The following is a 22,461-nucleotide window of genomic DNA, read 5'->3' on the forward strand; positions in this document are numbered from 1 at the left end:
TCCCACCATCATCTAACTCACTCAGAAGGACCACTGAGGGTGAGTCAGGATTTGTCTGCCTTCACTCTGATTACATCTGTGATTTGCTGGTTTCCTCTGAATGGTGGCTAGGCTGCATTTATAAACTGTTAAGCAGAAGTTTAATGTACTAACAGTGTGTCGAGCGCCCATGAAGTGTTTTCAGACAGCTCCCACACGCCCTGAAAGCTGAAGGCTGATGTTCCAGAGCCGATGGCTCTGAGAACACAATTTCGAGTGTGCTCTATCTGAAGGGGAGCAGGAACTACTTTCTATACTACCCATGGTTGACGTCTTTAGAAAAACTGACGGCTTCTTCAATCTGCTAAGTTCTTGTTAAGAAATGATTTATTTTATTTGAGTGCTCTGCAGTGGGAGACGTGTGTAGACAACGGACTGCCTGAGCTTTACAGACAGCTTTGTAAAAAATTTACCACTCATTGGTTTAGTAAATTCAACCAAGAAACACATATAAAACTCTAAAACAGCAAATGATGTTCATGAAATTCACTCGGAGTACAAACACGCTGAAAGAGTGCATTAGGAAGAATACCAAGAGCCTCTCACTGGGATGGTTCAAGGTCCTATTTCCCAAGTGGGCGATCTAGCTCAGAACAACTGGCTGAGATACAATCTTCCCACCTCCCACTACTTCTTGGGGTAGGGTAGGGGAACCTCACTGACAGCCAACCACTGCTTGGACTCAATCTGGCTATTTCTTTAAGTACTTCTTCCTAGTCTCAGCCGAGGCTACCACAGAGAATAGGAGAAACGAATAATCTTATAATAAGGGAACAGAGAGAACTGTACTCCAAGCCATACGATCTGGGCAAGTCAACTCAGCTCTCTGAGCCTCAGTTTACCCACCTATAAAATGACTATAAGATCTACCCTATTTATCTCATGAGGCTGTTGTGAATATCAAATGAGACAGTGTAGGCCAAAAGTGTTTTGAGAATTATAAATCTATTCCACTTCATGATGAAGTAAGACTTGGTATGGTGGCAATTAGGCAGTGATTTAAAAGCCTCTTCACTCTCTTTCTCCCTCACACCTCATTCACCCCACCTGGGCAGAGGACACAGAGAAGCAGGAGACTGCTCAATCTTCCTGGAATGCCGTCAACCAGCTGCACCAGATCACAGGAAAATGACCTGCCAAAGATTCAGCGAAGGCTTCAGTTCCCTGTCCACCCTTAGAACTTAGATCCAGCCCAACTGTATTCTTTTAACCTAATTAGGGCAAAAGAATTGCTAAAGTCAGTTCTGAAAGACACTCGACAGCGAGGCCTTGAAGGCCCTGGGCTTGACAATTGGCTGCCTCCATGAGACCAAGGAGTACAGATGGAAGGCAGCTTGCTCAGGTGCCAGCCTGTCAGTTGGATTAAAATGACTCATTTATTTACCCAAGAACCTCACAAAGTGCTTTTACTAACAGGGAGAGGGGGCCTGCCGCCTCTCTGAGCAAGGGACGCAGCAAATTCGCCTCTGCCACCTTCCCGGCCTGCCAAAAGTCATTATTGCCGTGTGTGGAAAGCCATCAGCGGGGTACAGGCCCCCGTTGTCCGGGTGACAGATTGGGCTGCGTAATCAGAGGAGGAAGGAGAGAGTGCAGAAGCTGTCAGAGGCGAGAGATCTTGGCTGGAGCCGCCAAAAAACTGGCAACATGAGTTAGCGTAATGGAGTAAACAGCCAACCATCTCCAAATGATCCTGCCATTAACACTAATGAAATAAAGGAGAAAAGATCAACTTTACCTAAAAAGCTACCCCAGAGAAAACCAAGAAAGTCTCCACTTATTTTGGGTAGTGAATTGACATTCTTGTGCCTCGCACAGCCTCACTCCTTTGTCTCGTAGCCTCCTGGCACGGTGGAAATTCCCTAGGAGGAGAGGAAATTAAGAACTGCACAGACATAACAGTTTGCTTCAAGCAAAAAAAAAAAACAAAAAAAGAGACAGTGGAGGAAAGCAGCACAGATGATTTAGGTATCTTCTGGAAAAGAAAGCATGTGCTGGACAACCACGATATATCCCAACGGATAATCAGCCAGCAGACCCAGGTGGAGCTGCAGGTGCCTCTCCTTGCTGGGGACAAGGTGACTGCACTGCACTTATCCAGGGACAACCAGGGAGCACCACATGCACCAACAGAAAGCCTAGTGTCAGCCTTAAAACCAGAGATAGCTTGGAAATACCAATTTCCAGTCACTCAGTGGTATTTCTCTTTATCAACTCATCAACATAACAATGGTGTTAAAAACCACATCCCCTTCCTTCCACTTAGGGTGATTTCTTCACAACTGTAGGAAATATTTTGTAGATAATCCAACACCCTATATCTGATTCTTTTGATTTCTTAATTCTATTTGGGAAAGTGGGCTTTGAACTTTCAAATGACTCCTTCCTGCTTCCCTCCTTCACTTGGCTTCTTCTTAGATCTAATTTTCTAGAGGACACAAAATTACGTTTTAGATATGTAAAGACTTCTCTTTCACAAACTGGTCTCTCCTTCCCAACTACCCTTTACCTCTACCTAGACTCCACCTCACCGTGGTCACGTGTTTATTGAGAACCCACAGTATCAAGAGCCATGTATCAGGTCCTGAAAGAGGTGCATGGAATTAAAAAGGTCCTTGCTTTTAAGACGTTTATAATTAAGATGAAAGAAAACACACACACACGTGCACACAAGCATATGCATACCTTAACTGTCCCTAATAACAGGAAAGATAGCAGGGAGGAAATGGGGTGGGAGAAGGGATTTTCTAGCAGTAAAGGAAATAAAGTAATTGTAAGCTTTTGTCTGGTTACACCACAGTTCCCAACTTTCCATAGAGACATTCAGTCTTCTGGCCTCGTTAAAAGGATCCTGGGATGATAAATCAAAATAGCAAAAAATATGGTATAAAGGGGAAAAATCCCCACGCCAACAATTAACAACATGATTCCTCTTTATCAAAAGAAGCCAGTTCTCCATCTGCCTCGTCCTGACGTGGTCCCGTTCCTCATTAACACTACGGAGGCTCCTGGAGAGCACTCAGAGAGCCTGGCAAGCAACAGGCTGCTGAAAAGGATGCAGAGTGACAATATCTCCCCCAACCCAGGCATGATCTATTACAGCATGTCTCATGTGCCCCACAGCTCTCAAACGCCAGAAGTGTCAGGCTAAAGCAAACATACATGGCAGAGGCAGGAGGAATCCTGAGAGAGCGAATGAAGAACTTCTCATCCCCAGACAAGCTGCTCGTATCCTGGCTTAGAAATGGAGGGAAATGAGCCCCCACCGAGCTCTTCTCCGGCAGTCTTCATGCAGAGTAAAGAAAAGATGAGACTGGCAGAGGATCAGTGTATTGGAAGTGACCTGGACAAGCAAATGAACATGGCCCAAGAGGTTTTCGAGAAATCTGACTGTGGGCAAGTGAGAGTTTGTTTTCCATGGGGCACCCAGGACTGGCAGGGGGCAGGGCATGAGGGGTGCTTTGCTTTGCCAAGTCAATGGCACTCTCTTGTCTAGCTGACATCACTTGCCTACAGGTACCAGCCAGACAGAACAAGGAAAGTCATCGATGCTTTTGACCCCATTGAGAATTACATTTCAGAATTATCTTTTCTTCCGTGTAGAGCTACTAAAAAATGAAAACCAAAACCAAAACAAACCAAAAAATTGAACTTCAAATACCTGGAGTTTTCTTTGAGACTTAGAGCTCACCCATGTCTGTAAAACACAGTGGCATTTGTACACCAAGAGACTCGACAATTTCCCACCAAGGACAATCCTGCATCTTAAGGATCAAAGATAAAACATTTTGTTTAGGGCTGGCCCTGTGGCTTAGCTGTTAAGTGTGCGCGCTCCGCTGCTGGTGGCCCGGGTTCGATCCCGGGGGCACACTGACGCACCGCTTCTCCGGCCATGCTGAGGCCGCGTCCCACATACAGCAACTAAGAAGGGTGTGCAGCTATGACATACAACTATCTACTGGGCCTTTGTGGTGGGGGGACGACATTTTGTTTAGATCTTAACCCAAACTCCAACATAACACAGGTTCCTACCGCCTTCTGTTTCAATACAGACAATCTACAACACTCACTCTTGAGATAGCACCATATATATGAAAAAGTGAACTTATTCCCAATGGGCAAGTATATCAATCTCAGCCTCTCTGTCACTGGTGGTTTTCAACATTGAGTTTCCTGGTCCCAAACTATCTACCCATTCAATCCACAAACACCAAGTGCCTACTGTGCGCCTGCTCCATGCCAGACACTGTGACAGAACTGCGCAGCCCCTATCTTCGTGAGCTAGTGATCTGGTGGAAGACACCTAGACCCAGTATGATGAGCATTATAAAGTAATGCAGGTGCACTGGGAGTGCCTAATGAAGAAGAACTGGGGCTCAGCAGTCTGTTTCCTGAAAAAAAAAGGAACTTTAGGGGCCGGCCCGGTGGCGCAAGCGGTTAAGTGCGCGCGCTCCGCTGCGGCGGCCCGGGGTTCGCTGGTTCGGATCCCGGGCGCGCACCGACGCACTGCTTGGTAAGTCATGCTGTGGCGGCGTCCCATATAAAGTGGAGGAAGATGGGCACCGATGTTAGCCCAGGGCCGTCTTCCTCAGCAAAAAAAAGAGGAGGATTGGCGGATGTTAGCTCAGGGCTGATCGCCTCACAAAAAAAAAAATAAATAAAAAATAAAAAAAAAAAAAGGAACTTTAAGCTGAGACCTACGTAAGGGTCAAAGTCAGGGTAGGGTGTCCCATGCAGAGGGAATATCCGCACCAAGGCCCCAAGGCCAGAAAAAGCAAGAATGACACATTCAAAGAGCTAAAAGAGGGGCCTGCTTGGCTGCGGGGTAAGGAGCAAGGAGGACAGGGGGGAAAGAGGAGACAGGAAGGAGTCAGGTTCCAGAAAGAATTATTGGACATGATACGGACTTTTGACAAATTTCTTTATCAAGTAGATGATTTGGAGTTGTCTTCACTTTAGACCCGGCATTTAAAGATGGTTTTAGAGCAAACCCAAGCATCTGACTTGTGGGTGGGCTTCGTAAAGGGAAGGCCTGCCTGGTCAGACACAGCTCTCATTAGGAGCCAGCATTCCCACAGTAACTGCTCTCAGGTCAGAACAACCAGAGTTGGCAGAGCCGCTGTTTGCCACACGTGTGAGAATCAGCACACCAGGGTAAGCAGGTGACCGGGTAGGCCAACTTGTATAAGCCCATACATATATACACACAAGAAACAAACCTGCACTCACCCCAAAACTCTAAATTTAGAAAGAGAAAAGCATCTATTACCTTTCAAACTGAATATAAAGTAAGAGGTCCTTAAAAAGTAACTACAGGGGCCAGCCTGGTGGCGTAGTAGTTAGGTTCGCACGCTCCACTTTGGCGGCCCGGGGTTCACAGCTTTGGATCCTGGGCGTGGACCTACACATCACTTACCAAGCCACGCTGTGGCAGACGTCCCACATATAAAGTAGAGGAAGATGGGCATGGATGTTAGGCCACACAGTCTTCCTCAGCAGAGAGAGGAGGACGGGCAACAGAGGTTAGCTCAGGGCTAACCTTCCTCACCAAAAAACAAGTAACTGCTTAAGTGAGGCCTAGACAGGTATTCAAACAGCTAAATGTCTTTGTTTCCACCCAGCACTTGTTCATTGGATTACTCAACTTCTAGTGCCATTTCATGACTGTGTATACAAGGATTTCTCAAATAACCAGCTAGGGATTTAGTTACATCATCCAAGATGGCACAAACAGAGAAGGTATTTTAATCTTGGGAGCGAGCAAAGGTGTGAGTTTTCGATCTCGAATGAGCGCAAGAGATGGGCATAAAAAAGGTCAGTGCTGTGCTGGAGGAGGCAGCTATCCAAGACCGCAAAAACTGAGGCCGAAGGAACTGGCCCTGAAGATTGTAGGGCAAATGATAGTTTTGGACAATAGCAAATAAAAGCTGTCCAAGTGTATCTATTTTCCGCTAAGAGAAGACGAGCAGAGGCAAGTAGAGTGATTTTGTTGTGGAAAGACTTTCTCAGCTCTAATTACTCCCGATAGCTGTAATTTACAAGTTTGGGGGGACAGAAATCGCCAAGATTCACACGTTTTCAGACCAACAGCTGTCACTATTAGTGAGCAAATCGCCAAGTCTTCTGCACAGTGGCAGCCGGCTATCCGTTGCACAGTCAGGTGGCAAACCAGAAGTGCAAAGAGATCAGACACACAAAGGCCCCTGGTATTCCCCCTCTCTGTGGGGCTGACTTCAAGGCAAATTGTTGAGAGATGGAAAACTGCAACCACCATTATAGATATTTTCAATCTTCACACAAAGTATAGAATGATACATACCGTGCAAAGGAGGACGCCTGTTTTGGAATGTGAGAATTCTTGAAACACTGCTGTTCTTTCCTACAAAAACAAAGAAAACGAGGCCTTACAACTCTGGGATCAATTCCAGCAAGGTACACGTAGGTTCCCGTAACTTTCCCAATTTCCTTCTGCTGTAACTATTTTTAGGCACACAGAGGCTTTGCCAAGAAAGAAGAAGTGGGTTCTTCACATCTTCTAATAAGACTGCTTACAGGACTAGACTTCTCAAACTATGGCAAAGCAGCGGAGCTCGAAGGGCAGCCCGTTTCAGTAAGACAATGCCAGGGCGCACACATCCTTCCGAAATGGCCAATACTGGAGCAGGGAAGGCCAAAGGCCACAAGTTACTGAATTGATTCTAAACACGTTTTCCTACAGAGAGATGAAGACCAATCAACCTTTGCTATGAAGCAATTTTTTAAAAACTAATTTTAAAAAAATACTAAAAAATTATAAAACCATATATTTTAACTGTAGAAAAATTATATTTAAGTCAAAGGAAGACAATGAAATCAACCCTCCACTCAAAGCAAACCACCACTGGTAACACCTTGATGTTTCCCGAGCCCCTTTCTACATAAAACATAACCAAATACGTGGCTTTGTTAAAATGGCATCATATTACCTATACTATTAAGATGCTCTTATCACAAATCAATAGAATGTGAACATCTTTTCATGCTAATAAATATCCAAAAACCACCTCATCCCTCGTGACTATATAGTATGCAGCTGAATGGGTGTACCATCATTTACGTGACCAATGCCCCATCACTGCAACTGAGGTTGTCTCCAATCGTTCACTATCACAAACAGCGCTATGATAAATATCTTTCTAGATAAGTCCTCACGTACACGCTTATTATTCCTTTGGGGTACATTCCTAAAGGCAGACTCGCTGGACCAAAAGGCATGTACACTTAAAAGGCTTTCAGTGTGAATCTGCAAAGGGCACACTCGGAGTGTGTTTAAGTCACAGCGTTGCAAGCAGTTGAGACTTGACCATGTCCATCTGTCAGCATCAAAAAAAGAGGAAATATAACTAAATTTAAAAAACTTGGAAAAAATAAAAAAGTCAAGTCTCTCCTTCCGCTTTGGCACAGCCACTATGCCACTGAGGTGAACCTCATTCTGGTCTCTCACGTGCATGTATCTGTCACATAACTGGAACCTGAGGGTACATCTCACTGAGAATAGTGGATGACGGCAGCCAACACGTATTGAGAGCTTTCATGGACCAGCCCTGGCCTATCCTACACGTCTGAACTCACCGAATCTGAATAACCACCCTACGAGTAGGTACCATCACCACCCCATTTCCAGATGAAGAAACTGAGCACAGAGAGGTAAAGGAACTTGCCCAAGGGACACGCACAGACAGTTAGTACAGGGCTGGACTGATATCTGAACCCAGAGAGCTGTGTTCCAGAGCCGGTGCTCAGACCCTCAAAAGGACAGCTGCATTTGCCCAGTTTGCTGCATGGTCTTTATAAGGGTCACTTTTAATCGTGGCATTATAGAGTCAAAACCAGAGAAGTCCATAAAACCCCCCAAAATACCTTAAAGACTGGACATAATGTATTCAGATTTGGGGTAAGGAAAAAAACTACCAAACTCTTGAGCCTTCATCACAACCATCATGCAGCAACTTCTTCCAACAGTATCCTCTCTCTAACGCTCATAAAGTTGGTCAGGGTCAGGTCAATCATTTAGGGAGACCACACTAAGGTCATGTGGAGCAATGCTCAGGGTAACAAGCCAGGAAATGTGACTGGGACTGTTTTAGCTTAGCCTGGGACAAGACACTGAACCTCAGCACTTATAAAACGAAGTACACAGACACTCCCTCCCATCTTTGCCCCATCTCATGGGGAGGCAGTGAAGGCTACACAATAACAAAACAACATAAGTAAAATATTGACAATTATTAAACTATTCCTGAGAGAGAAATAACAATGACGGCACCTAACATTTACTGAGCACTTACTCTGCGGCAGGCCCAGTACTAAGCACTTTATCTGCACTCACTCAACGAATCGTCACAACCACCCTGGGAAATAGGTAGTAGTACCAGCTCCATTTTAGAAACATGGAAACTGAGGCACAGAGAGGTTTAATGCTTTCCTGAGGTCACACAGTCAGTAAAGGATAGAGCCAGGACTAGAACAGATCAGTGTGCCCCCAGAGCACATGGCTATCTACACCCCACTAGATTACTATCCTCTTATAATGTGAGATAAATGGTTTGAAGTAATTTAACTACAGAATCTTCTGTATGATCTATTCAAATTCCTAGATTCTTCTGAGTCCATATCCGGCTCCTTCATCATCCTCAGACCTAGCCTGCAGAATGCCTCTGATGAAAACAGACCCAGAGGATTAGTAAATTAAGTTTAAAGAAACAAGCAAACATCACAAATGGTATTACATTATGAAATGAACAGACATGATTGATTCAGGGATCCTGAAGGTAAAAACCAAGAGTTTATCAAGTTCACAAAGGCTGAAATGTTCAGAAAATTCTACATAATCTCGGTAAAGAAGTGGCCGTGTCCCTGAGTGGCCATGAGCAAGTTCACTTTTCTAAGCCTCCACTTCCTTAACGACTAAAACAAAAAAAAAGCAAAAACAAAAAGAACTGGATTTGATCTCCATTACATCTCTTTTAGCTCTAAACATGTTACGATTCTTCAGCCAGCTCTAGTCAAGTCTCATTCCGCTTTCCCTCATTCTGCCTCGTCTTCTCAGCTGCCTGGTAACTTCTCCTTGAGGACAAAATGGCTCCTACTTCCAAGCCCTGTGTGTCCTTCCTTTCCAATTCCAGTGAGTTCACCTCATTCTGTCCTCCGCCCCGATTCCCTAAGTGGATGGCCTACTTACCAGCAGTGGAATGAGGGTTATGCAGCTAAGTACCTATGATAAGGAAAATGTTACACTCTTCTCCCTGAATAAAAATATTACTCAGAGCTGAGACAGAACTGAGACCCGAAGCCCCTTTGATACACAGTCCCCTCTCCCAACCAAAAGTGTTCAGAGAGAAAGCGCTGCATCTTGTTGACAATGACAGCAGTCGTGCTCAGCAGTACCATATGGGATCCACAATTTAGCTCCATTAATGCTCTTAATTTGAAGACATCAAGCCCTAATTACACACTGGGTACTAAAAAGGCAAAACCCTTCCCTGGTGCCAGCTACTTAGTGGTACTCTGTTGCCTTAACAGCTGGTTGAGGTAGATTCAGGCCAAGCCAGGACTGTGAGCTCTCTCAGGTGGAAGAGACCAGCCCCCGGAGCAAGAACAAACGGCAACAATAGACCCCCCTGCCCACATCAACACAGCGGTGTGATATGCTTCTGTTCCAGCGGGTCACCCATTTCAGGCTTGCTCTTTCCCAGCCCAGTGGAGCCTGCGAGGGAAGCCAGTGCTGACCCTGGAGGAAGAGTTCAAGCTCGACGGGACTCAGGTGTGTTCCTGTTTCCACTCAAGGGGGAGGCTAGTGCTCACCTCCTGCTCCATGTTGCCATGCAGCCGCAGGAATTTTAATCGCATGGAGGCAGATGGTAACTGCCCTGATGCCGGGGCCCCTGTGCTGGTCAGCAGGGTCTGGAGGAAGAGGTTGTAATGGAACTCCACCAGCTCGCAACTCGAGAAAAAGACAATCATCTTCTGGTCCTTTTCAAACTACATTGATACAAAGGGGGAGAAAATAAGCACAAGTTTTTAAGATTAGGTGACACCAAAATGAATATTTCTCTAAAATACATAGTCATGGTGGCCTCGAGTTGGAAACATAGGTGACAGAAGCTTTGAATTATTTTTACAAAATAACACTGATACTCCATGCTACAAAGAAGGTAGGAAAGGAAAATGGTATAGCTATAACCTCGAACAGGTTTCCTCTATCTGAGAAAAACAAATATACTTTAGAGTGAAGTTGCACATTAGCTCTGTTCCTTTCATTCATTCAGGGCTCACCATACACAATACCACCCAGCTGAGGCTCCGCATATGCAGTAAATCTGGAAGCTTCATTCTCAAGCCCTTCTACCTACTATTTTCCCATATACCAGAGAAAGTTATCACATGAATCTAGTAAATAAACATACAAATACTATGATTCTCTAAAAAACACAGGCACAGGCCCCTATATCTGCCTCACATCCAACATGTTTCTACCACCTATGACATGCCCAGTATGAGTTCCAGAAAAGATCTTTAAGGCAGATTTCACATTGAACATAAGGGCTATCAGTGACCTCTGATTCTTTACGACAACCCTAGAACCACTGACTGAAAAGATATCTATTAAGGTCTGCATTCACAAACCTATTAAGTTGGAAAACGTGTGTGTGTGTTTGTGTCTCTCAACTCATTGCTATCAATGCCTGACACAAACAAAACAGGTCATCCTTCCCTGGATCAAGCTGAGTCTAGGGCCCAGTCCTACCTTGCATTTCTGCAGGATGAAGGCCGCGAGGGAGACAAGCCTCAGTTTGCTGGGCACCAATGTCACATGCTGATCGAGACTGTCTGGTATTGCAAAGCTGTCCAGCTCGTCACTAGTTTGTGGAGGAGAGACTTCAAGAATTGCTTTGCCCTTTGGGTGAGACTGATTTTGGCATTCATCCAGGACAGAAATACTGACTGGGTCATGCAAACTGATATCAGCTAGCCGTGTAACACCTTGGATACAAAGTGAAAAAGGCAAAAGAGATGACAAGCATACACTGTGGAACTTGTCACGTATGCACACCCACACACACCACACATCCAGGCTCACTAAGAAACTCTCTATGAGCGACACCAAGTGGCAGCACTGATCTGCCCTACTGTCAATCTGGTGGGGGGCAGACCCATCGATTTCTTCTTACACCTAACAACCCATCCACACCAGTGTTTCCAAACTCGGACCTGCGGAAGACCACTGAAAGGGACATTAACAGATGTCTGCCCACCACCACCCACAAAGAGTTCGATGGTCAAGTAAGTTATGAAAACCCTGATAAAAAGGTTTCATGGGATTCTCTCATAGGGTTTTACAGGTTTAGAGGCCTTCTTGGGAGCTTTATTGTGTTAACGTGCACCATGAATCTCCAAGAAGAGGAAGTAATGTGTGGCATTTCCCCAATTTTTTGAGCACAGAATCCCTTTTTCATGGATTATCTCTTTAAGATTAATGTTACTTAGAATGTACTTTGAGCGCTGTTGATGGGTCACATAAATGGCATCTGGTATGTGCATACCATAATGCGGCTAGTAACAAGTAAACCAGACACAAGAACATGAAAGCTGCGCTGTTATTCAGACAACGGCTCATTGTGCGGGGTGATTCTGGTAGAGAGTGATACAACTCTCCAAGTTTTGGTGTTCCCAGCCATAAAAGAGAGTGAAGAATTCCCATCTCAGGAGGATGGAAAGACAGAAATGAGCTTAAAGAATTTCTTGTTTAAAGATCAATATCTCTTTAGGAGAAAGGTAGGTGATTACACTAGAAAAGGCACTTGAATAGAGGTCACCATCTTCAGGACAAGAACGCTGCTCTCAGTGGGTGGCAATCACAACCCTTCCTCTCCATTAACAACAAAGAGCGTTTCTTTTCAACTCACCTTCCGTGAGTGTTGCCGACAGCAAGACGTTCTGTCGTTTCTGGCACTCGGCGTTTACAGCATTGAGTATCACTGTGATATCCTTTTCAAAACCCAAATCCAAGATTCTGTGGTTTCAAGACAAGGAATTTTAATCTACGTGAAGAATAAATGTTGCAATGAAGACAGTAGAAACAGCCCTTTTCTTCTACCTTTCATGCTTCCTGGACAAGGCTCACCTGTCTGCTTCATCCAAAATCAGCCACCGTATCCGACTAAAATGAATGTTCTTTGTGGATTTTATATGATCCACCAGACGTCCAGGAGTTGAGATAAGGATATTTATTCCTTTGCGGAGTCTGTTTAAAATTATATATCATAAAAGAAAGTAAATCAAGTGGGGCTGTATCGGTAGAAAACACAGGGAAGAGGCAAAGGAGACAGATTCATGTCTAGCACAAATGTGCCACAACTTGAAATCATGACAAATATAATGACAAATGGATACAATAATATATTTGAGTTTTAATTTTCCTTTGAAGTTTCTCTCTCCTGTAAAATGTAATTGTTAAGATCTCAAATTATAGTAAAACATAAAACCTTAACTTTGAATGGAATCTTAACTATATAATCCAATGCCCCTCATCTGAGCCACAGATCCTTTCTAGAACATTCCAGATGGTCACCTGGCCTGTTCTTGAAGGCTTCTGTGCCAGGGAATCTCTTACGCCAATGAGTTACCCCATGCCTAACGTGCTCTAATGACTACAGCCTTTTTTCTTATATTGAATCCTTTTTGTAACTTCCATACAATGGGCCTAACTTTGCCCCCTAGACTAGGTAGAATAAATCTAATTTTTCACACCCAAACATCCTTTATCTCATTATTCCACAGTAATAAAAGCCTCCAACCTTTAGCTGAGTATATTTTCCAGCTTCCCTTGCAGTTAAGTATGGTCATGTGCCTATGTTCAAGCAATAGGATAAAAAGATAAAGGGAATATGCAAATGCCACAAGTACCTTTAGAGGAAGGAGGTATGATTATCTTTGTTCCTGCTGACAGGAAACTAGATGTAATGGCTGGACCTCCAGCAACTATCTAATACTATGAAGTAATCTTGAAAATGGAAGCCTCATTTAGTGGTGCAAAAAGACAGAAGGAGCCTGGGTACTGGCACTGGAGCAGCATGCCAGCTGACTGGGCCACCGTCAGGCTTCTTAATTGTGAAAGAAAAATAAAACTTCATATTGTTTGTGCCACTGCTATATGTTGTTGTTTTTTACACTGAATCTAATCCCAACCAACACTTATAGGTTTCAAGTTTAATATTTACTCCTCAGTTATAGACTACACATACAGTTGGCTATTACTACTAAGCATTAAGCTACAATACAATAAAAATGTCTTTAAAAAAATGCAGACAATTTGGGATTTACTTGCTGCAACAATTTTCTACTGACACCCATTACCAGTTCTAATAGAGAATTAGGAATCAATGTATTTGGGTGTGAAAAGCAAAGTACAAAGCATTATGTAAGTTTATGATCTTGTTTTTTTGTAAAACCAAACAACAAAACCCCAAACTCCCAATGTGCACAAAAAGGGAGTCACCAAGGGGGATGTAGACTAAGCAAGGGGGACTGCAGGGTACTGGGGGATGGGAGTTAGAAGGTAATGAGCACTGTTACTGACCACATCAGAAGGGAATCTCTTTGTAGGTTCATCAATATTTTGAAAGATAAAGAGAGCACCGTCTAGAGGTGACCACTCCCTGCTGACTCAATCTGTCCCTTTGCACTGGGACTAGGAGGCACAGTCTGAAACAAGGCTCTCTCCAGGTTTTACTGAATAGGAAGGCACAAAAGACAGATTCAAAAAGGAATTAACAACAAGCCAACCTCCCCCTACCTGGCTTTTTCTGATTTTCTCTTCTCTCCTCCCATTAACACTCCGGGCACAATCCAGGTAAACGGCTACAGAAAGACATCAGACCAAAATCAATGCAAAGCTCCCTTTACTGAAAACACAGAGAATGATTCTAAATTCCTTTTCTTTAAACAAGTCGGGAGAGAGGACTCGGGCTTCTCATTGCATGAGGCGTCACTGTGTAGACACAATTCCCAGGCATTGCCACACTCAGGGTTACCATCAGCTGTAACTTAAACTATAGCTATATAACCCAGCTTCCAACATTGTAAGAGAGAAATGTGAGCTTTTTAAATGGTTCTGGTAGCTTCTCTGCCTTTCCCCAAGGAGCGTGAACTGAAAACACATTTTAGTAAGTCTATCGCCTAGGTTTTTTTTGGTTAAGATAAAACCCAAGCACAATCCTTCCTTACTCCCCACCCCAATAAAAGAAAAAATAGATCAATTCTCGATATAATTTGCTGGGTTGGCAGGCTTTGGCTCTGAAGCCTTCTCTCTTTTCTTCCTTAAACAAACCCTGAGCTTTGTAAGTTGCTTTCCAGTGGATCACCTTAAGATGCACCTGTGAATCTCTGTATGCGGCTGGCTAGTGACAATGAGGAACAGATTATAGGACTTTAAGCACCAGGAAACACTAGTAATCTAGCCAAGCTGGAAATCAGCAGTTAGTAAGTTTTAGATCAGTAAAAACCTACAAATTGTACCTGAGAAGAACAGACACATCCAAGGAACAGAGGGAAATCAGAGTAATTCCTAGCTCTTTGAAAATAAACAAAAGACTGTGGTACATTTCTCGTTCCTTAAAAAGTCAGGAAAAAAAGGATAAAACTGAACTCACGGCTCATCTTACCTTAAGGAGTTTCTGGACAGTGTCAAAGCTTTGTAGAGCCAGCTGTAAATATTAAAAAGTTAGAGATAACGACCAAGGTCCTTTCTCCCCCCTGTATTTTTAAAATGTAGACAATATAAAGTGATTAGGATCCAAACTTGGACCTCAAGTTAAGATTTAAGAAAAAACAAATCTTATACACAGAAGCTATTCAGAAATACATCTTATCCTTAGACCAATTCTGAAACCTGTCAGTTTGGAGCATGTGGGTAGAGACATCACATCTATTTCTTGGATGTATACAAAAATAGTGTTTTGTGCTCCCTCTGCTGGCTCAAATTCCCAGAGTGCCACAAAGAGAAGTACTAGTCTATGGTGCACAAGGATGGAGGAAAACGAAACAGAGTCGACCTGAATTTGGCTCTCTTTAGAAAGAGAAAGAAGATAATACGCATAAAGACGTAAATCAGAACAAAGATGCAACAGGCTAGCCTTCAGGAACTTTGCTTTAAAGGTGATATGACTGGGCCGGCCCCGCGGCTTAGCGGTTAAGTGCGCGCGCTCCGCTGCTGGTGGCCTGGGTTCGGATCCCGGGCGCACACCGACGCACCGCTTGTCAGGCCATGCTGAGGCCATGTCCCACATACAGCAACTAGAAGGATGTGCAGCTCTGACATACAACTATCTACTGGGGCTTTGTGGGAAAAAAAATAAATAAATAAAATTATAAAGGTGATATGACTGTACCCTAAAAGTATGCCAGGGAAGAACAGTAGCTGAAGACTGAGAGACGCTTATTCCCCAAGTTTATTAAAGAAAAAATAAACCAACAAGCCCAGTGGAAACTAGAGAAAGTGAAAACTAATGTAGGTTATAACCATTAACAACCATCAAAAAAGCCTCGACACAATCTCCTTATCCAAGGATATGTATAGTTTCCACATGTTGAGTATTCATGAAACATCCTAGAGAAGAAGCAAGTTTGCTGCTGTAAAAATTTAAACAGCTTCAGGCCTCCTCCTTCACTGGATTGTGCTGAGACGGGCACTGCAGGCTGTTTAAGAGGCTGAGCTGAAACCTCCATCTCCATGATCAATTCTCTACAAGGAAGTGATTAGCATTTGATATAGAAAACAGATACCCTAATCTGAAATTGCCTCTGTAGGCAAATAAAATAAGTCAAACAGGAGAGATTTCCACCAAGAAAGAAGAAAAATATCAAGAAGCTTAATTTTCAGAAACAAGTAAAATTTTTGGTATAGTGGCTTCTTAAAAAAAATAAAAATTCATTTTTAGGGCTGATTGCTCTTATTTTTGAATTAAGTTGTAAAAAACGTACAAAAATGTGATTATTTTAATTCCTTTTAAAGGGACAGAAATTTATAGAGTCATTAGTTTTTAGATAATAGGGAAATGCTTTTCCATACTTATGATTTTCAAAGAGTAGTTGAATTTTTCTTCTTTCAGGGACTAGAAGGATGGATCCCAGGCAAAGGAAAGGGTGCAGTGGTTTGTGCATTAGGGAGGAAAATGGTAAAATCATTTTTTCTTTTTTTTTTGAGGAGGACCAGCCCTGAGCTAACATCCAACGCCAATCCTCCTCTTTTTTGCTGAGGAAGACTGGCCCTGGGCTAACATCCATGCCCATCTTCCTCTACTTTATAGGGGATGCCGCCACAGCATGGCTTAACAAGTGGAGCGTTGGTGTGTGCCCGAGATCCAAACTGGCAAACCCCAGGCCGCCACAGCAGAGCACGTGCACCTAACCGCTTGCGCCACTGGGCCGGCCCCTAAAACCACTTTTATATTCAACAGAATGTCACTGAAAATACTTGCTTAAGACTCATCCCAAAAGTGAGACCACTTACCTCTCTCGTTGGCACGAGTACTAGAGCATAGGGGCCGTCACTGCGCTGTGAACATGGAAGGAAAGAAACGCCATGAGTCGAATGAACGAAGGTTACACAAGTCCAGACGGACAGAACTTAAGGGTGGCCATTCGTAAAACATCAGAAGCAGTCTCATTAAAGAAAGAGACAAGACTGCCCTCTACTTTCATTCTTATGGAACACTGTTCTAGAGTTTCTGGCCTATGCAATCAGACAAGAGAAATATGTATATATCTGGAAAGTAGGAGGAAAAATTGTATTGGCAGATGATACTTCATCCTAAAAAAACATCTTAAGAAAATCACTTGAAAATCTATTACAAAGAAGACAACTCAGTCAACTAGCTGAATGCAAAATTAACATATAAAAATCAATAGCCTTCCAACACAGAAAGTTAGAAAATACAACGAAGGGGGAAAAAATCACACTTACAATAGCAATCAAAAAGATAAAAAGAATAAGCTTAACAAAACATGGACAAAATCTATATAATGAAAATTAAAAAATACTTCTGAGGGGCATAAAATAAAATTTGAATAAATGGAAAGATGTATCCTGTTCTTGGATAAGAAGACTCGATATTATAAATAAGTTAATTCTCCCTAAATAAATCCATAAATGTAATGCAGTTCTAAGAAAAATGCCATGAATATGCATATATGTGTATATATATATGCATATATAAAATAATATATGTAACCAGACAAGCTAATTTCAAAGTTCACATGGAAAAATTAATGCGCAAGAATAACCAAGACATATCTGAATAGCATCAGATGTTAAAACAATTTAAATCTATAGTAGTTTTAAAAAACTGATACTGGCACATGGAAATAATAATAGCAAATAGAGTCAAGAATAGAATCAAATACATATAGAAATTTAGGCAATAAGGGGCATTTTACATCAGTAGGAAAAGATGGATTATTCAAAAGTCCTCCTAGAAAAAAATTAAGTTAGAAAAATAAGATTGGAATTAAGTTGACCTTTTTATAGATGACATAAAACTCAAAAACTATGAAACACTGATAAATTTTATTACATAAAAATTTAAAATTTCAGAACGTAAAAATAACCTAAATAAAATCAAGAGTCAAATGACAAGGTGGGAAAAAAATATGCCACACACAAGAGAAGGCCAATTTCCTCAGCTTAAAAAGAAGGTCTATAATTCAATTAAAAATAAGAAAGATCAGCAACTCAAAGAGACAAACAGAGAAGGATATAAACAGCTAATTTATGTACATAGGAATTCAAAATACAGCTTTTATATATATATGAAAAGATGTTCAACTTTACTCTTAAGAGAAATTCAAATTGAAACTATAATATAGTATTTTCCCCTGTCAAATGAGCAAAAATAAAACAGCTGATAGTGTTGATAAGAGCACAAGCAAACAAGAACTCTTGTACACCACTGGTGGGAGTGCAAATCGGTGTGACTCCTTTAAAGGTCAATTTCTGCATTATCTCCCAAATAAAAATGTAAATTCCACTTATAAGAATTTCTCTAAAAGATATACTCATACATGTGCATAAAGAAGTCAGAAAATATTTTACAGAATGTAGAATATTTATAATAGCCTTGTTTGCAGCAAAATATTGAACATAATGTAAATTCCACCAATGAGGGAATGATTCAATAATTTATGGTACACACATACAGTAGAATACTAGGCAGTCATTAAAAAAACAAGGCAGATCAACATGGTACTGACAAGAAACCATCCCCAAAACATATTAAGTAAACAAAAGCAAGGCAGACAACATCATGTATAACAGGTAACCATTTGTGTATCAAACAAATAAAAACTTCAATTAAAGGGGGAAGGGGAACTATGTATACTCATATCTGCTTTATACACAAAGACTATCCCTGTGAGGATACAGAGACTGGTGGTCAGGACCACTACATCCTGAGAGGAGAACGGTGCCCCCCAGCGGAAGGGGGAGTAGAATGACTTTTCACTATACATTTGTTGATACTCTAAATTTTTAAAATATGTACATTATATCTAAAAACAATAGTAATAATAACAAAAGAAAACAAAATAATCAGATAAAGGCCCCGAAGTCAAAGGTCCCTTGCACCTCAAAAGTGCTCACAGACATTTAGTGAATGAATCAAAACAATGTTAGTGCAGAAGCTAAGTGCAGATTTAGCAGCAAATTCAATTACAGGTGTGGTTTTCATGTTTTGCATAGGAAACATTTACCCACAAGGAGAAAAGGATTTGGAATTCAAACTAGAGCTGTCTGTACTCAACATCAACTTGGTGAGACTGCGCTGCAGCCCAGGCGAGGAACGGTAAACATGTTAGTACAACGGTATCAATGTGCCACAGTGTGACGGTAGGAGATTCTGACATTTCAAAAGGTGTTACTACACAGAGAAGAAGAAAGAAAAATCAATTCCTCGCAGGGCAGAAGTGAGTGAAGGATGGATGTGATGTTAAAAAAATCAGAGCCAAAATAACGGAAAGAGTGAAAACACAAAAAAGCAGTCCATTCTCATTCCATCACCAGAGTAATTTAAGACTCTGTTGGGTGCCTTGAATCTGCTGCTCCCTCCAGACACGTTTTTTACAGGTCAAATCATTTTACAATGAACTCCAAGGGTCTATACTGAATATTACTTGAAATAAGTGAATTAAATTTGGGCTTGGAAAATTCTTCTACAGCATATTTCAGTCTTCAATAGAATGAGCGGTTATTGATATTAAAAAATATTTGAACAAATAAAAACAACTACATGGCTTGCTAATGGTTCTGAATATAAGCAAATCAAATCACTGCCCTTCAGAGTCGCCACAGGACCAATGACGATGGTGAACACTTCCTGAGCAGGTACCATTACTAGATACCAGTTCTCAACCCTCCATTGCATTAACTTACTTAATCCTCATTGAAACTCTGGGAGCTAAGCACTGCTTCATCCCCACGCCACAGATGAAGGCACAGACAGATGAAATGATCTGCCTAAAGTCACTCAGATCCAGATCTGAGCAGAGCTGCCCACCACAGTGTCTACCTTAGGAATGTAATCTAATCTCTCTCTTGTCCTCGGTTCACAGACCTATGAAATGAGACAGTTGGGCTAGAGCTGCAGAACCCGTTCTAGCTCAAATATTCCCAAACTCGCTAACTTTGTACGAAGAAAAAACCCTCTACTAGCAAGAAGTTCTCCTAGAGTTTATCAATGGATGAGACTTTACTACATTATTGTGATAATTTACATCTATTCTTCTCTATGTATCAGGTACAACGCTAAGCCCTTTATAGGAATTATCTCACTGTAAAGCGCCCAACGGGAAGAAAAAAATCAGCCACCTTTAGGCAATAAAATTCTCTTATCTTCCTCAGAGAAAACCAAGACTAACAGTTTAAGTATCTTTGTCTTTTTATGCATACATATATACATAGGTTATTATTTATGAAATGTGAGTCACACTATACATACTGTTTTGTAACCTGCCTTTTTTCAATTAACATGAACTTGTTAAGTTCACAAATAGTAATTGAAATCAATATTACTTTTAATGGCTATATAAAGTTCCATCATTTGGATGATTGTGTAGGTTTTCTTTTTTAATGATTTAAAAATTTTCTAACTCACTCATTTTGAAATAATTTTAGATTTACAAAAAAATCACACAAATAGTACAAAGAATGCCCTTATACCCTTCTCCCAGCTTCCCTACATTATCGATTTTCAAAATCACAGTATAGAGACCAAAACCAGTAAATCAACATTGATGCAATACTATTAATCTACAGACCTTATTCAGATTCCATTAACTGAACTATGAATGTCTTTCTTCCAGACTAGGATCCGATTCAGGACCGCAGACTGCATTTAGCTTTCATATCTCCTTCGTCTCTTTTAACCTAGGGTACAGCTTTAGTATTTCTTTGTCTTTTGCGACCTTAATACTTTTGAAGAGTACTGGCCAGCTGCTTTGTAGAATGGCCCTGGATTTGGGTTTGTCTGACATTTGCTTATGATTAAATTGGGGTTATGCATTTTGGGCAAGAAAACCACAAAGTGCTGTTACATCCTCCGCGCACCTGGAAGAAGGCACAGGAGGTTGACATATCTCAGCACTGGTGATGCCAACTCTGATCACTTCATTAAAGTGGTGACAGCCAGGCTTCCCCACTGTCAAGTTACTGTTTTCTCCTTTGTGATTAAGAAGTATCTGTGGGGAGGCCGGCCCCGTGGCTTAGCAGTTAAGTGCCCGCACTCCGCTGCTGGCGGCCCGGGTTCAGATCCAGGTGCACACCGACGCACCACTTCTCCAGCCATGCTGAGGCGGCGTCCCACGTACAGCAACTAGAAGGATGTGCAACTATGACATACAACTATCTACTGGGGCTTTGGGGAGAAAAAGGTAGAAAAAGGGGAGGACTGGCAATAGATGTTAGCTCAGGACCAGTCAGTCTTCCTCAGCAAAAAGAGGAGGATTGGCATGGATGTTAGCTCAGGGCTGATCTTCCAAACAAACAAAAAAAACAAGTTATCTGTGGGCAGATACTTTGAGACAAAGTAAATATCCTATTTTTCATCACACTTTCATCCACTCATTTTAGCATCTATGATGATTCTTGCCTGAAATAATATTAGTGTGGCATCTGCCAAATGATGATGCTCTATTTCTATCACTTCTTCTACATTTATTCATTGGAATCTACTATAAGGAAGGGCTTTTCCTTCCCCATTTATTTCTTTATTCAATAATTTATATGTATCGTTTGGACTCATGGATACTTTAGTCTATGGACTATAATTCAATAGTATCATTACTTACTTAGCCACTGAAACATCAGGTAAGCTTGATACATGTCTAATTCAGATGTCCAAACTGAGAAAGAAAGCAACCAATTAGCTCTTCTCATCTGTTTGTGAACCCAGCTCACTTCCTATTTCTCATCTAGCCATTTCCTCTCCACTGAGACCACCCAGGGCTGTATTTGTGGGGTTTGGGGCTGAGTTTTGAGATGATGCCTATGCCTATGGAACATGGTAGTTAACTGGCCTCCTAGGGAACCCAAGGAACCCAATTTTGACCCCTTTGGTCCAAGCACTAGCTACGAAAACAATGCTAAGTGAAAACAGATTCTTTTGGTCCCAATATTACTGCTTTGTGAAGTTCAGTTTGATGGTTTCTTACGCACTACATACAATAACAACAAACACATTTTACACTCACCTGTATTTTTGATTTCATTGCTTGAAGGGACTGGACCACAGGGATGCAATAAGCAAGAGTTTTACCTTTTAAGAAAGGAGAAAACCAATTACAATCACAGACCCTGTACACGTAAGAAAAGCAAAGACAGCAAAGGAAACAGGCTCTGCTCTCTTTGGGTAGTACTAAATTCAGGGGAAAGGAAAGTGCATGTCATACATCTAAGAGAGGTGAAAACTGAATTCACCTGTCTGCCACAGCCCCTAACTCTGCTTTGTAAATTCTGTACTTCTATAACACCCTGAAGCTTCAGCTCCTTTAGCCATCTAACAAGGGAGACCATGATACATTTCCCAAGTTACACAAAAGCTCAACTTGATAATTGTTCCTAGAAGCTAGAAAACTTCTTTGAAGTGGTCCTTAACCTCTCAAATAAGCTTCAGTGGTCAAGTGAATGTCCTCTGCAGGGCTGATGTGATTAGGAGCCAGCCTGAATCCCAGAGCTAGCCTCTAAAGACCAAGGGGAAACCAAAGGATGGCAAAAGCTTTGGGTTTCCACCCATCTGCATGCTGGCTGGGCTGGGGGGAGCAGAGAATAGCTGACCTGCCATCAAGGGCACAAGAGGGTCAGAAGAACAAGTCCAGACAGTTCTGGAACACTCAAAA

General features: G+C 42.0%; 1 protein-coding gene across 2 annotated transcripts in view; it reads right to left on the bottom strand.

Moving 5' to 3' along the window:
* The window catches only part of DDX31 (DEAD-box helicase 31), a 78,370-nt gene that overhangs the window by 47,571 nt on the left and 8,338 nt on the right, over window positions 1-22,461 (bottom strand). For both annotated transcript variants that reach the window (XM_058524364.1, XM_058524366.1), the window contains exons 6-14: window positions 21,817-21,881; window positions 16,586-16,630; window positions 14,739-14,780; window positions 13,871-13,935; window positions 12,200-12,319; window positions 11,982-12,088; window positions 10,823-11,058; window positions 9,880-10,056; window positions 6,356-6,415 (exon numbers count right to left, since the gene is read on the bottom strand). In XM_058524364.1, coding sequence (XP_058380347.1) covers window positions 6,356-6,415; window positions 9,880-10,056; window positions 10,823-11,058; window positions 11,982-12,088; window positions 12,200-12,319; window positions 13,871-13,935; window positions 14,739-14,780; window positions 16,586-16,630; window positions 21,817-21,881 — 917 coding nt within the window. The remainder of the gene's footprint in view (window positions 1-6,355; window positions 6,416-9,879; window positions 10,057-10,822; window positions 11,059-11,981; window positions 12,089-12,199; window positions 12,320-13,870; window positions 13,936-14,738; window positions 14,781-16,585; window positions 16,631-21,816; window positions 21,882-22,461) is intronic.

The sequence above is a fragment of the Diceros bicornis genome, chromosome 28, assembly GCF_020826845.1.
Source record: "Diceros bicornis minor isolate mBicDic1 chromosome 28, mDicBic1.mat.cur, whole genome shotgun sequence".
NCBI classification, from domain to species: domain Eukaryota; kingdom Metazoa; phylum Chordata; class Mammalia; order Perissodactyla; family Rhinocerotidae; genus Diceros; species Diceros bicornis.